This window comes from Castor canadensis, chromosome 11 (assembly GCF_047511655.1).
Source record: "Castor canadensis chromosome 11, mCasCan1.hap1v2, whole genome shotgun sequence".
NCBI lineage: Eukaryota > Metazoa > Chordata > Mammalia > Rodentia > Castoridae > Castor > Castor canadensis.
The window spans coordinates 78,732,470-78,747,135 of NC_133396.1; the positions used below are offsets into that span (position 1 = coordinate 78,732,470).

Genomic DNA, 14,666 nt, shown 5'->3' on the forward strand with positions numbered 1-14,666 from the left:
AAATAAAACAGGCAAAGGAGCCAGGCAACAGTGGCTCACACCTGTAATCCTAGCTATTCAGGAGGCAGAGATCAGGAGGATTGCAGTTTGAGGCCAGCCAGGGCAAATATTTGGCGAGACCCTCTCTCAAAAATACCCAACACAAAAAAGAACTGGTGGAGTGGTTCAAACGGTAGCCTAACAAGTGTGAAGCCCTGAGTTCAAACCCCAGTACTGCCAAAAAAATAATAAATAGGCAAAGGAGCCTGGGTACCTTAAGAGTTACTTAGGAGGCAGTGGCAGAAAGTTGAGCCCAGGAGCTTGAGGTCAGTCTAGGCAACACAGTGAGACCCACAGATGGGGGTGGGGAAGAGAGGTAGCTCAGTGATAAGAGGCCCTAAGGTCTGATCCCAAGAACCTCAAAAAACAGATCAGGAAAAGATTTGAATACACATTTCTGTACAGAAAATACACAGATGATCAATTAGTATGCAAAACAACGCTCAACATGTCATTAGGAAATGCAAATCCAAACTACAATGAGAATACACCTATTACAACAGTTATTATAGGGGTAACAATTAGGACTGCTATTAAAAAACAAGGTAACAAGTGTTGTAGAGGTTGTAGAAAACTGGAACACTTATTCATTGCTGGTGGCAATGGAAAATGGCACAGCCACTGTGGAAACAGTTTGTGGTTCCTCAAAAAATTAAATACAAAATGAATGAGGTGGCAACTCCATTCCTATTATATACCCAAAATAAAAAGCAGGAACTCACTGCAGTATTAAAGTAGCAAAATGTGTCCATCAACAGATGAATGGATAAACAAAACGTGATATAATACAGAATGTATTATCCAGCCACAAAACACAATGAAATTGATACATGCTATTACACAGAAGAATCCTGAAAACATTGTGTGATTTCACTTATATGAGTTACCTAAAATAGTCGAATTCAAAAAAAGAACAGAGGTTATCAGGAAGTTAAGTAGAGTTTATGGGGAGTAATTATTTACTGTGTACAGTTTCTGTTTCAGATGATGAAAAAGTTCTAGAAAGATAGTGGTGACCGTTCTGCCACACTGTGAATTTACCTACTACCACTGAATTGAAGACTTAAAAATGGTTAAAATGAACTGGGCAGGATGGTGTGCGCCTGTAGTCCCAGTTATTCTGGAGGCTGAGGGAGGAGGACTGCTTGAGCCCAGAATAAGGACAGCCTGGACATAGATCCCATATCCCCACCAAAAAGGATAGAAATAGTAAATATGGCTATGTGTTACCATAATAAATTTTAAAATGATATTGTAGCTAAAAGCCTTCATCACATTTAACGAGCCAAAATGAGCCAATGGTTACTGAAATTGCTTAGATAATACCTTTGGAAAGCCTTGTTCGTAGTGACAGCCAACAGTACCTCTCCTCCCCCTGCCACCACACACACACACACCCACATCCACACACACACACAACATACACTCAATGCTTTATCAATTACCTACAGTTAAATTTTGCAAAGGATTACACATCCAATGATTTCACTAATGATGCAGTTTATGTCCCTCCCATACTGACATAAAAACACAAACATTCTGTAAGCACAAAGCTTATATTCACAAATAACTTTCTGCTTAAAGATAAAATTTCAATTAATAACCACAATGGTAATTTAGTTATTTAATGCAACCACTAATCTAATATGTCATCAATAAAATCTAAGCAGTTTTATCACAAAATCAGGGTTATATTCAGTGGACATGCATATTAATTAGCTATACAACTTAACATTACACCAGAAAAAGAATTGAATATAAAAGGTCTCTTAATTTTTGGTAGTTTTGAAATTTCATGGCACAGATTACCAAAAAAACTGTAAAAACAGATTTCAAATATTTTCAATAAAATGGTAAAAAATTGAATAAGCCTTTAAGTTTTCATAATTGGCTCAAGATTTAAAACATCAAGCTGCCCAAATCTGTCAAAACTGACAGGTAAATATTTACAATGACTAGACAGACTTTAGTTACAATGGTACAGGAGGCCTACTCCCTCCTATTAAAACCCTTTGGGGTTAAATTTCTCAATGCAAACATGTCTTTCTAAATACTGTGATAATATAAACTTGAGGAGACATACCTAGAGTCAGGTAGGAAATGAAAAATAAGACACAAGTCAATCTTGTTTCTGACTGGTCAGCACAAAGCCTTCTGGCCCCCAAACAGCCAACACTGTTTCTTGATGTAAAACTAAGAAGAGCAGAATGGCTTTACCCTATTGGCTGACATTTTTCTACAGAGTTATCTTTCATTACATATCAAGCAGGGTTCAAACTCTAGTAACCTGCTTCTATAGTGTAATAAGCAGAGCACCAAATTTATAAACTGATATGGCAACTCAAAAAACTATAAAGCACACTTTTCAAACAAAACCAAAGTTTTGTTTTGCTTTTTCTCCATTGTTCTATGTGCCATGTTATTTTTGACTCTTAAGTGGCTACCAATAAGAAAAGAATTAGGGAAACTTTGAACATATCTGGTACTTTTCATCAAGGCTAAAGTGCAAAATATCTCTATCTCTGGTATTTTAATAGGAAAAACATCAACCATAATAAAGGAACTGAAGTGATAGGAAAACTAATACAAAAGAACTCTTAAATATTCAATTGAGGATTACATATTATCAATTTAACTTTTCTTTCTTCGGTGAAGTTTGTTAATAAACCATATTCTCACAGAACTTTAGATTTTGTTTGATTCTCTTCCCCATGACCAGAAATTCCAAACATACAAGGGAAAAAAATGGAAAAAAAGTAACATTGCATGACAATGGACACTGAGTTCATAAAGAACCTCTTTAAAATGAGATATTATGGAAGAAAATACCATGAAAATAATAATCCTATGAGAATCGCTTTTAAGTATAGTAAATGTGAGCCTTGGTCTTCATGAAGATACTACAATTTATATAGAAAACTATAAATATACAAGACTCCAAGGAAAGGGGGTAGGGAAATCAGAATACATATTATTTAACATTCTATAGTCCTAAAAAACTGAGGAGAGAAGGAAAAAGATGCTAACTGGATCTTTACTTAAGAATACAGAACTATGAAAAATTCCTGGGTCAAAGGGTGCTCCAAATGGAACCATACTTTGTGAAAGCACACAACTTAGATATATTACTAAAAGGAAAGAAAAAGCACTGAATCACTGCAGTCCTTTCCAAAAAGTAAATCTTAAATTAAGGAAATGATTCTAATAGTGTAAACGAGTCTGGCTCAGAAATAAAATTGAACATATCCAAGATCTGTCCATAAAAGTTATGATGGTACATGTTTAATATTAAAGAAAGAAGCTATAAAAAGTTCCGTCTCAGAATTGGTTTTTAAAAGCTCATTTGTGCTCCCTGGTGGGTGCATAATAAAGTTCCATGGGTTTGTTCACTTTCCAGTATTTCTCACTGACCAACTCCAAAGAAAAAGAGCCATTTAATACCTAAAACAGAAAAGAAAAGAAAAAATTACGAAAACTGCATGAAGCTCAGTAATAGTGAGATGGAACAAAATACAAGTTCACAGAATCTTTTTTTAAAAAAATACTAGTGAGGTTTGAGGGCCCAGGGCTGGCACCAGAAGCTACAATATGGTGGAGGTGGAAAGAGAAAATCTGGGCTCGCGGCAGGGTGAGTAGCTATGGCCACTTCTGCCTCCCTTGGAGCCACCTAGTCACCCCTTCTCACCCTTCACATTAACTTCCTAGGCTCCCTGACACTCCACCAGCACCATACCATCTTGCCCCTTGGCGAACATGGGCCCTTCCTGCCTTGAGTCTTCACATATCCTTCCACTACTATGCTAGGTGGCAGTGGCTTAAGGTCCCACAGGCCAGGGAAAAGAGAGCGCCAGGTTCTTCCAACTGGCAGACAATAGCACTTTGGGAAGACTGTGGTGAGGCAACTCCAGGCTGTGATTCCAGGAGCCCTTCACTACGATCCCCAAGAAAGGGGAAAACTTAGGATTTGAGCTGCAGGCACAGGTGTGATAGTTGCTACTGACCAATACACACACACACACACGCATTGGGCAGCTTCAGATCTGTGACCAAGAAGTGACTGCTTTGCTCAGGCAAATTGCTTGAAGTAAGAGTAATTTTCCACAGAGCAACAGTAGAGACCAAAGCTCTGCATGCTTGGTTAAATTCATGTTGGTAGACCCGCCACATCCACACATGGACAACTTAACAAGATAACCCATTCTTAGTAAAGCAGAGCAGTATGAAGCTGTAGCTGTAGCTATGTGTTGCTGTAACTGCTAATTCTCACTGCTATGAAGGAATAATGGTTACCCTTGTTAGCAAGGCAGTTAATATAGTTAATAAGGGTTCACTAATTAGTGAACTTATCAGCCCTTAAATGGAGGGCTCATAAGCAAATTTTCCTAAGGGTTAGACTCCCTGGAAGCCTCTATAAGTGACAACAGAAACTGGACAGGATAAGAAGTCAGGTAAGATGCCTAGGTACTGCCTTGTGCTAGGGTCTCCAGCCTATGAAGTGAAGGCTGATGCCTCAAATTGCTGACCTTTCTTAAGAAACCCCCATCAGAAGGTCAAAGCTGGGCTTTAAGGGAAGCACATCCCAAAAGGGAGTTAAGGTAAATATTATATTTACAAAGCCTGCAAACAGGTCTCAAAGCCTTCTGCATATATGGAACTGTTCTCCAAGGAGTGCAAAGTATGCTACATTTATTAAAATTATTTACCAAGTATCCTAGTTGAGTATGTTCTACCACCACAACTTTTTTTGTGGGGGAGGAGGACAGTACTGGGGTTTGAACTTAAAGCTTCCATGCTTGCAAAGCAAGCACTCTACTGCTTGAGTCACGCCTCCAGCCCTGACACAAATTTTCAAAAAGCAACACCCTAATGTCAATCAAACTGCTTGCCTAAAATCACCAGCTGGCTATAACCACAATGGAATTAGTTTGAGTCACAGATCTTAATGAGAAGACTAGGAGTAATTTAAGTAACTTAAGCTGAGTTCAGTAGGACTGATTTAGAGATATGTGCAAACAGGAGAGGAAGAGTAGAGATGGCAAAAAGGAAAGGAAGGCATCTGTAGAGACTAGAGCTGAGTCTAGTGCTTGACCTTTTCCCATCAGTTACACTTGGGGTAATGTTAAGATTTCTTCCATTCCTAACCTCCGTTCACCTTCATAGTTCTTACGACTGAATGATGTAACTTGTATCAATCCAATGAACCAGTGCTTAGGGTCAGCACCATTTTAGTGAGGGTCCTTATCACCCCATGGTTTGCCTAAATTATTGCAGCAATCTTTGCTCAGCCCAGTATCTCGGGTTCTCCTCTCCTTGGTCCATTCTGCATTCTGGTCCCAGAAGAGCTATTCTATTCAATCGAGTTGTTCCAATGCTGCCAAACCTATCCGTGGCTGCTGTAATCGTCCCTGGTCATTTCCTGCCTTTTTCTCTGTTGACTTGTGCTACTTTTCCCTGCTTTGGTCAGTTGGATACTCTCAGCCCACCAACAACCATGGCCCCTGGAAGCCCTGCTCTCTTTTGCTCAAGTAAATGCTTCAAAACCCATCTTAGTCTCCTTCTCCACAAACCACCTTTTGATGACTTTAACCTTCTCTAAGATCTGTCACAACCACCCAATATTTAGCAAGTCCCTAATATGTGAGTTGTTAGAAGAATTAAGAAGTTCTGTCAGAGACTGGGGATGTAGCTCAGTGGCAAAACACTGTGTAGCATGTTCAAGGCCCTGGGTTAGATCTCCAGCACCACAAAAAGGGAAGAAGGGATTAACTTAAAAATAAGGCCTTAGGAATAACTCTTTGTCACTTACACTGTTTGTAACAAAACAAACATAGGGTATCAAAAAGTCAACTACCCTACTGCAATTACTCAAGGTCTTAGGGTTCTTGTTAGGCCCCACACCATCACTTGCCACTCAGTTGGTCAATGTGCTCTCAGTTTCAACAGTCAAGTGTTTAAATACTCACAGTGAACTGGCCACTGGCTGTTGCTATATAAATGGTATACTGCTTCTCACTGGCTGTATCAAGGTTCATCTGGTTTGATTCTCCTTTGCTTCGAAGTTCTTCTAATGCTAACCTCACAGCCAGATACTTGGATAAGTGATCGACAGTGGCATTACCTGAAGTCTTTATGTATCTAAAAGAATAAATCATTAAAAATTTAATTTGTAAAGTATATCGAGAAAATGTACATAAACTATGGGACTGTTATTTTGCTAAAAAGCTGAGGAAAGCATAAGTGTTTTAATTACTGACCAATTAACAGAAATGGAGAATTTAAAACATTCTTATTAAAAAGTACAAAAGAGGAGAAAGTACACACTAGCTATTTGACTGCCAGTCACAAAAGCTCTATGTCCTTTACCTTCTGTAAAATGATATAAAATGAAGCCAGGCACCGGTGGTTCATGCCTGTGATCCTAGCTACTCAGGAGGCAAAGATCAGGAGAAGCCAGGCCAGGCAAACAGTACTCAAGACCCTATCTTGAAAATACCCAACACAAAAAATGGCTGATAGAGTGGCTCAAGTAGTAGAGTACCTGCCTAGCAAGTGTGACGCCCTAAGTTCAAACCACAGTACTGCCGAAATAAATAAATACATAAATACACAAAGTACTAAAGGTTAAAAAAAAGATCATATCCTTCAATGCCAATCAATCTGCTGGCTGCAGCAGCGAAAGGAATGGTAAGAATATGAACAAATTCCTTATTACCTCAAGAATTAAAATTTCTGGTTTTTACAACTGAGCACAGAAGTGCTAATCTTGGGATTTTTTTTTTTTTTTTTTTTTGCCATTCAATCACTCATTCAACAAATATTAAATGTTTGTCTGCATTCAATGACAGCAATATTCTGGAGATAAGTGGTCATTTGTCCTTTCCAGCACAAATTTTAAAGCCTACTGACACTCCGGTATCATTAAAAAAACAGATGGTCCTGCACAATGAATATGTCCTAATTTTTTTTTAAATGATCAAAAAGAAAGAAATTGTGCAGTCCTTTTTCCTCCACTACCGAGGAAGGATGTTCCTTTCAAGAGCTGTGCAAGAAACACATTAGGAAGAAAGAGCAAAACAATTTGAGCAGTCAGTATATCCAAGCTGAACCCTGAAAACAGGATGATAAATTCTGCTCCTACTTCTTATGCAAAATTGACTTTTTTTCTTTTTTTTTGTGGCACTGAGGCTTGAACTCTAGGCCTCATGTGTGCTAGGCAGGCGCTCTATCCACATGAGTCAATTTGCCAGCCCCAAAATTAACTTTTAACTCCCAATTAAACATTCTGAATTCAGATAATCTGAAACTAACCCACACACTTACCTTGTTTGTGCACTGTCATCTTTTTCCATAAGTGTGGGATGAGGCCTGAAAACTAATTCAATCTCACTAGCACCATCCATTACTGGATCAATTGCCACCGTTGCATTGTTATTATCAAGTTCAAGCCCAGAATCATCAGATGTTTTGGTCCGTTTGTTACTAGGGCCTGCTTCTTGGTTGCTGTGTGTGGATGCATTACTACAGTGTGAACTGTCACCATTATCTTCTGCACCACTACCATTTTCAATCTGTTGCTTCTTGCCTCGCTGCAATCTAGTTAAGAAAAAAAACAAAAACAAAACAAAAAGACACATACAATTTACCTTTAAAGTTTCAAAAAAATGTTTTTGGCAGTACTGATCCTAGTACGCAGGTCCCCTACCACTTGAGCTACACCCCTATCACTTTTGGCTTTAATTTTCTAACCAGAGACTGGCATTTATGCCCAGACAGGTCTGGATATTGATCCTCCTATTTATGCTTTCAATGTAGCTAGGATGACAAACGCATGCACACCACCATTCCCAGCTTTTTATTGGTTGAGATGGCCCCTCTGAACTTTTGCCCAGGCTGGCCCTGAACTCCAATTCTCCCAATCTCCTCCTCGAGTAGCTAAGATTAAAAGCATGAGCTGCTGCACTCATTATTGGTTTGGTTTTTTGAGGGAGAGTCTCAGTCTCTCTATGCAGCCCAGGCTGGCCTCAACCTACTGAGTTCTGCGAGTGTAGGCATGCTCTACCAAGTCCAGCAAAAGCTACCGAACTTTAGAATTCTAAAAAACCTAGATAATTGAATTTGGTGAATTGAAAATGTCATCATTCCCACACGTTCCTAAAAATTCTAGAAAACCTCACCACACACATTTATACATGATTTCAATAAATGTTTTTATTCATTTGATAACTTTATTGAACAAAAGACTAAAGGAATCATTATCAAATCCTTATTTATATTTTGATCATTTTGATATGAGATTATAAGTCTAAAAAAAGGCATGATAAGGCACAATATGAAAATTTTAAAACTCTGAGAGAAGTTATTTATGTCTATGTAAGGCATAAATTAGAATATTCTTAAGCAAACAAAATTTAAGGAAAGATGAAAAGAACTCCATCCCTGCTGATGTCCCTCAAAGTCTGCTAATGCAATGTAAAATGATTCTAATGAGGCAAATGGAGTGGTACTTAAAAAACCACAGGCTTGGATACTAAAACTGATCACTAAACAAGGCATTCTGTGTATGTAATCTCATCCACAATTCAAAACAACCTGGCAAAGCAGTAGTAGTACCAACATTTTATAGTTGAGATAAAAAGTTAATTTGCCTAAAGTAACACAACTATTAAGTGCCAGGGCTAGAGCTAGTATGTGATACCAGAACACATTCTTTCTAGCACAATGCCTTCCTACTTACTTATACACACACACACACACACACACACACACACACACACACACAAAAGAGGAATATATGATAAAAAAGGAATATGAAAGAATAACCTGCACTTCTAAGAATAGTGTCCTTTTTTTGTGGGGGGAGGAGCAGTACTGGGGCTTGTACACCTCATGCCACCCCACCAGCACTTTTTTATGATGGTTTTTTTCAAGACAGGTCTTGCCAACTATTTGTCCAGGCTGGCTTCGAACCACAATCCTCCTGACCTCTGTCTCCTGAGCAGCAAGGTTAACAGGCATGAACCACTGGCGCCCAGCTGAATAGTGTCATTATTATGTTTTCTGCCAAACAAAGAAATAACTGCCTACTTGGTTAGAAAGATGATCAAAAATTTTCTTTACTTCAAATTAAATCCTGCTTCTGAAATCATTTCAAAACTGAAAGGGAATGACTAATACATTAAATGGCAAAACTGTGATTCAAAGAAATATAAACACAAAACACATACAATGGGATCTTATTTAAACTTAAAAAGGAAGAAAATCCTGTCCCATGCCACCATATGGTGGACACATTCAGGACACTTTACTAAGTCAAATAAGTCAGTCAGAAAAAGACAAATACTGTATGATTTCACTTATATAGGTATCAATTCACAGAAATAGAAAGTAAAACAGTGGTTACCAGGAGCTGGGAGGAGAGGGAAATGGAGTTATTATATAAGAGGTCCAAGTTTTAGGCTTGGGGCCTAACTCAAGTGATAAGAGTGCTGTGACAGGGTCATGAGTTCAAACCCCAGTACCACAAAAAAAAAAAAAGTTGATAAGAGTTTTAGTTTTATAAAATGAAAAGAGTTCTGGAGATTAAATTGCACAACAATGTAAATGTAGTTAACATAACTAAATTCCATACTTAAACATGATTAAGATGATAATTTGTTACTTTTTTAACATAATTTGGAAAAAAAAAAGTATAAACAGGCTTGTATAATAGAAAAACAAAAAAAAATTAACTTGGTGACAACATAAGGACTATACTTAAATCTCCACAACTAAAGCAAGACAAAAGATTGTTTCAGTTGACCATAAATTAAAGTTCACTAACAGGTTTACAACAACTTAATGTTTTTATTTTTATCCCATATCTTTTCCCAAAAAAAAAAAAAAGGAGAGTAATAGCCTAGCCTATTCTATTCTACATTTATTAAATCACATCTATAATAGTATACACTGCCTTGATGGTACCATTTTAACAATGACACCAATAATCTTGAAAGTCAAATGAGGGTGTAAAAAAAAGTAGGCATGTGAACATTTAGCCTCTAAAGGAGCACATAAAAACATATCTATATCAAAGTATTTGAAAAACTAGAAGTAGAATCTAAAATATGTATAAAATCATCACCCTAAGTATTTTAAGAGCAGACCTAGACTGCAACACACAGAGACTAATTTTAATTCAATATAAGCAAAGAAATTTTAGGTAATTTTTTCACATACTCAGAAGTATTTACTGTCCTGTTACTTTAAGCTAAGTATGCTTCTAAGTACTGGAGTTGCAAGGGTCAAAAATCCTGACCATCTTTCCCTCTTAGGGTTTATATTCTAGTACAGTGGATGACACATGTCAGAGAACAGTAACTGCTCTGGAGGAAAATGAAGCAAGGAGGTCAAAGAAGTATGGAGTCCTAGTATGGATAGGGACTTCGCAGGCACCTCAACACAGTGAGAGTACACTGTGTGCACTATATGGAAGACAGTTTCTTCAAGAACAGTAAGTACAAAGGCTCTGAGGCAGAAATGTGCTTGGTGAGTTGAAGAACGGTAAGGAAGCTATGCTAAAGTTGCCTTCAAATGAATGAAGCTCCTATCCCACAGGCCCACCACCAGATATGCTTAAGTAAAACCAACAGACTGGGCTGGAAGTGTGGCTCAAGTGCTGGAGTGTCTGCCCAGGAAGTGAGAAACCCTGAACATAAATCACAGTGCTGCAGAAAAATAAGTAAAACCAAAAACTATCTGCCAAAGGATCTTGCCAATGAGATTCTTGCTCCTCATAAAGGACTAAATCGAAAACTGTTAACTTCCTTCCAACTCTTCAGTATGTATTATTCTTAAAATACATTCAACCATTAATATTTTTTTACTTTCATAAACAGGGTTGTAGCTCAGTTTAATGGAGCTAGAAAGGAGCAAAACTTTTAAACTTTAAGTCAGTGGTTTTTCACCTTGACTGTACTTCAGAATCACTTAAGGAGAGGGAGTGAATTTAACTAAGATATATTGTGAGCACTTTTGTGAATGTCACAATGTGCCCCTGGTACAACAACAATATGATAATAAAAAATAACTTTAAAAAAAAAAAAGAATCACTTAAACAAACTGAAATAATAGTATACAAAGGCCCCAGTTACTTAGCCTGGGTGATATCTGAAAGCCCTGAGATTTAAAAACTTCCCAAGTGATTCTGATGTTCAGCTAAGGTGAAAAGCATTAGGTTAAGATGGCCCTTTACTAGCATCCCCTACTATAGAAAATAATCAATGCCTGAAGATTAAATAAATTCAGAGATAATGTCAGGTAAGTTAAAAAGAATGAGGGTAAGCAGAGTGCCCAGATTATACAGGGTCTTAGAAGCTATCATTAAAGTCTTTTGGTTTTTAACCTAAATGTGGATAGAAGCTACTAGAGGATTCTAAACAAAGGAAAACCATGTGTGCTAAGAACAGATTATGTGGGAGTAGCATGGGAAATAGATCAGTTGGGAGACTAGTTTAAGATTTTACATAGCAAGCACCACAGAACTTTACAAAGCTAGGATCACAGCTGTAATCCTAGCTACTCAGAAGGCAGAGATCAGGAGGACTGCAGTTCGAAGCCAGCCCCAAGCAAATAGTTCTTGAGTCCCTATCATAAAATACCCAACCCAAAAAAGGGCTGGTAGAGTGGCTTACATGTGGTAGAGCACCTGCCTAGCAAGCATGAGGCCGAGTTGAAACCCCAGTACTGAAAGAAAAAAAAAAAAGATTTTACATGAAAGACAGAGGTAACCTGGACAAATCTAGATATATTACAGAGAAAGCTAAAAAAAAAGTTTATTCACACATTTGAATACAGTATCTGAGAAAGAGATTTAAGGATGACTCCAAAGTTTATGGCTGAAGAAAATAGGCTAAAATGATCAACAATGAGAAATACAGAGTAAGAATCAAAAGTTCAGTACTGAGTATGTTAATTTTAAGGTACTTGTTAGATAACCAAGAGGAGATGAAGTCTAAAATTCAGAGCAATACAGGCTGGTATATGTATTTGGGAAGTCATCAACATAGAGATGGTAATTAAAGCCATGAAAAGTGGATGAGGTCATCTGGAGACAGACCCTGTACTGAAAGAGCAACAAAGACTGATCCTGGGAACACTCTACTTTTAAGAGTGGAGCTCAAATAAAACTTAGAAGGAATGGCTAGTGACATTACTGGAAGCCAGGACAAATGGTCTCCTGAAAGCAAGGAAGAAAACTATTCAAAGGAGAATGAGAAATTAATTGTCAAATGATGGTAATTAAGATGAAGTCTGAGCTGGGCACCAGTGGCTCCTGCCTGTAACCCTAGCTACTCAAGAGGCAGAGATCAGAAGCAGTGAAGTCTGAAGCCAGCCCAGGCAAACAATTCCATGAAACCCTATCTCGAAAAAAACCCTTACAAAAAAGACTGGTGGACTGGCTCAAGGTGCAGGCCCTCAGCTCAAAGCTCAGTATCACAAAAAAAAAAAAGATGAAGTCTGAGACTCAATCAGCCATTAGACTGCGTAATGTGAAGGTCATAGATAACCTTCACAAGTGTAGTATGATGGGATAGCAAGGAATGTATTACCAGCCTGTATTGTTCTGAATGTCCGACTGGAGTGCATTCAAAAAAGAATAGAAAACAATCAAAAATATACACAGACAACTCTTTCAAGTTTTGCTCTGAAGAGGACAGGAAAAATAGAATGGTAGGTATAGGAAGAATGGATATGAGAAAGACTTCTAGTATTTTAAATAGAAAACCCTATCATGTCTGGATGTATGTACTATATCCACATGAAAAGGTAATCACACAAAACTACTATTTGTTACTTTACTTTCATTTTTCAAAATGAAAATTCAATTATGTAAGACAGTATATGGAAAAATGGTCACCATCCCTAGCCCTCTTTCCCATATACCTGTTCATGGCCTGTATCTTCAGTCCTTCCTCAATGCTGTGACTGAGTGCTTGCTGATTATTGTGCTTATTGATCCTGGCTAATACTCTCTCTTGATGAGCTTCATACTCATCACGACTTGGATAAATTTTACTGATGAGTGCATCAAAGTTTGGGTCTGGCCTTAGTGATCGTTTGGAAACTAGCTTTTTCCGACAGGTTGGGCATTCTTTGTTGCTAAATAAAAGGAAAGGAAAGAAAACTTAAACAACACCAACACCTTTAGGCTACAGACAAAAATATCCAACTTCTAAATAGCTATCTTTACATTCCAACACCTTTACAGAGTCACAGAAATTTAAATGATTAACCTGAAGTTTCTTGAAAATCTGACAAATAGATAAGCAAGATTTTGCAAACCCCAGGCACTATCATTTGCCAAAAGAAAAAAATAGTTCCCAGTGGTGTTTTATATATAACCATTTTACAAATAAAAATGGACTCTTGCCTAATTCAAATTTCCCCTTTCTGATAGCCATGCCATACAAGGAAAAACTACCCCCGTTTACTTATGTCATCAATTCTTTCATTGAAATAGCATTTTATACATATATTATTTTATTGCATAGATAGAAAAACCATGTGTTTGTGCTTTCTAATTTCCTTAAAACAAATTCGTATCCTACAAATAATCTCAAAAATTACATAAAACTGTTTTAAAACAAAGATTCTGCAACGATTAAATCCTAGACTTTGTACTACTGTGGTGCAATGTAACTAACTAGTATAACTCATTTCAACATACCCACTTCTAAGGGCTGTGATAATGCAATCTGCACAAAAACGATGTAAACACTCCTTTGTAGTCATGGTGTTCTTCAACATATCCAAACAAATTGGGCACATTAACTCACTGTGTAGACTTCTAGGTGAAACCACAATTTCCAAGCCATCTGTTATTGCCTCCTGTAAAAGAGTCACTTTAACATTAAATGCTACTTAATTTCTTTTATTATGGACAAACTCAAATATATAAAATTATTAAAGATGATAAAAATAAACATCTGTGTATCAATCACCCAGCCACTATCATTGTTAACTCAGTCAATGTTTTTTTAAACTAAAATATATCAACTCCCTTCAGCCATACCCTCACTGCATTCTATAAATGTCCTTAATGCTAAAGATAGCATATTAATGTAAATTAAAGAATTAGTGGGACATTAGCCTTCTGTAATTAAAAAAACAATACATCTGAAGCCATATGCAATACTAACATTCATTAGTTATATGACTCTAAATAATTATTTAACATTGTTTTCCTACTTGCAAGATGAAGACATTAGAGCTAATGAACCCTAAGAATTCTTCCATCTTCAAAATTTAAACTATTTTTACAAATTACATATTTCATGTTGCCCATTAAAACATTTTAATAGTCGAATAAAAATACTTTCTAATTTATAAACAGTATAATAGGATTTCATTTTAAAATCACTCTTGAACCTTAAAAGGGCTTGTTCCACAGTTTTATAATAAAAGTAGCCAAGTTCTCAGGCTAACACACAAGCTGATTTAAATCATAACATATCTTAAGTATAACATGGATTACTGCGTCTAAATATTTCTAAAAATGTTTCTCTACCAAAATGCATTTGTAGTGCCAATGCGAAATTCCAGGACACATCTCCCCTACTGCTACTTAGTGAACCCTACCTGCTTTACTA

The 14,666-nt window shown here is 37.1% G+C and overlaps 1 protein-coding gene across 1 annotated transcript in view; it reads right to left on the reverse strand.

Annotated features, from left to right (window-relative positions):
• Nucleotides 1–1,522: 1,522 nt before the first annotated feature.
• Rnf2 (ring finger protein 2) overlaps nucleotides 1,523–14,666 on the reverse strand; it is a 49,423-nt gene continuing 36,279 nt past the window's right edge. Inside the window, exons 3-7 of the mRNA XM_020177076.2 lie at nucleotides 13,745–13,905; nucleotides 12,961–13,176; nucleotides 7,360–7,632; nucleotides 6,003–6,174; nucleotides 1,523–3,480 (exon numbers count right to left, since the gene is read on the reverse strand). Coding sequence (XP_020032665.1) covers nucleotides 3,379–3,480; nucleotides 6,003–6,174; nucleotides 7,360–7,632; nucleotides 12,961–13,176; nucleotides 13,745–13,905 — 924 coding nt within the window. The 3' untranslated portion in view covers nucleotides 1,523–3,378. The remainder of the gene's footprint in view (nucleotides 3,481–6,002; nucleotides 6,175–7,359; nucleotides 7,633–12,960; nucleotides 13,177–13,744; nucleotides 13,906–14,666) is intronic.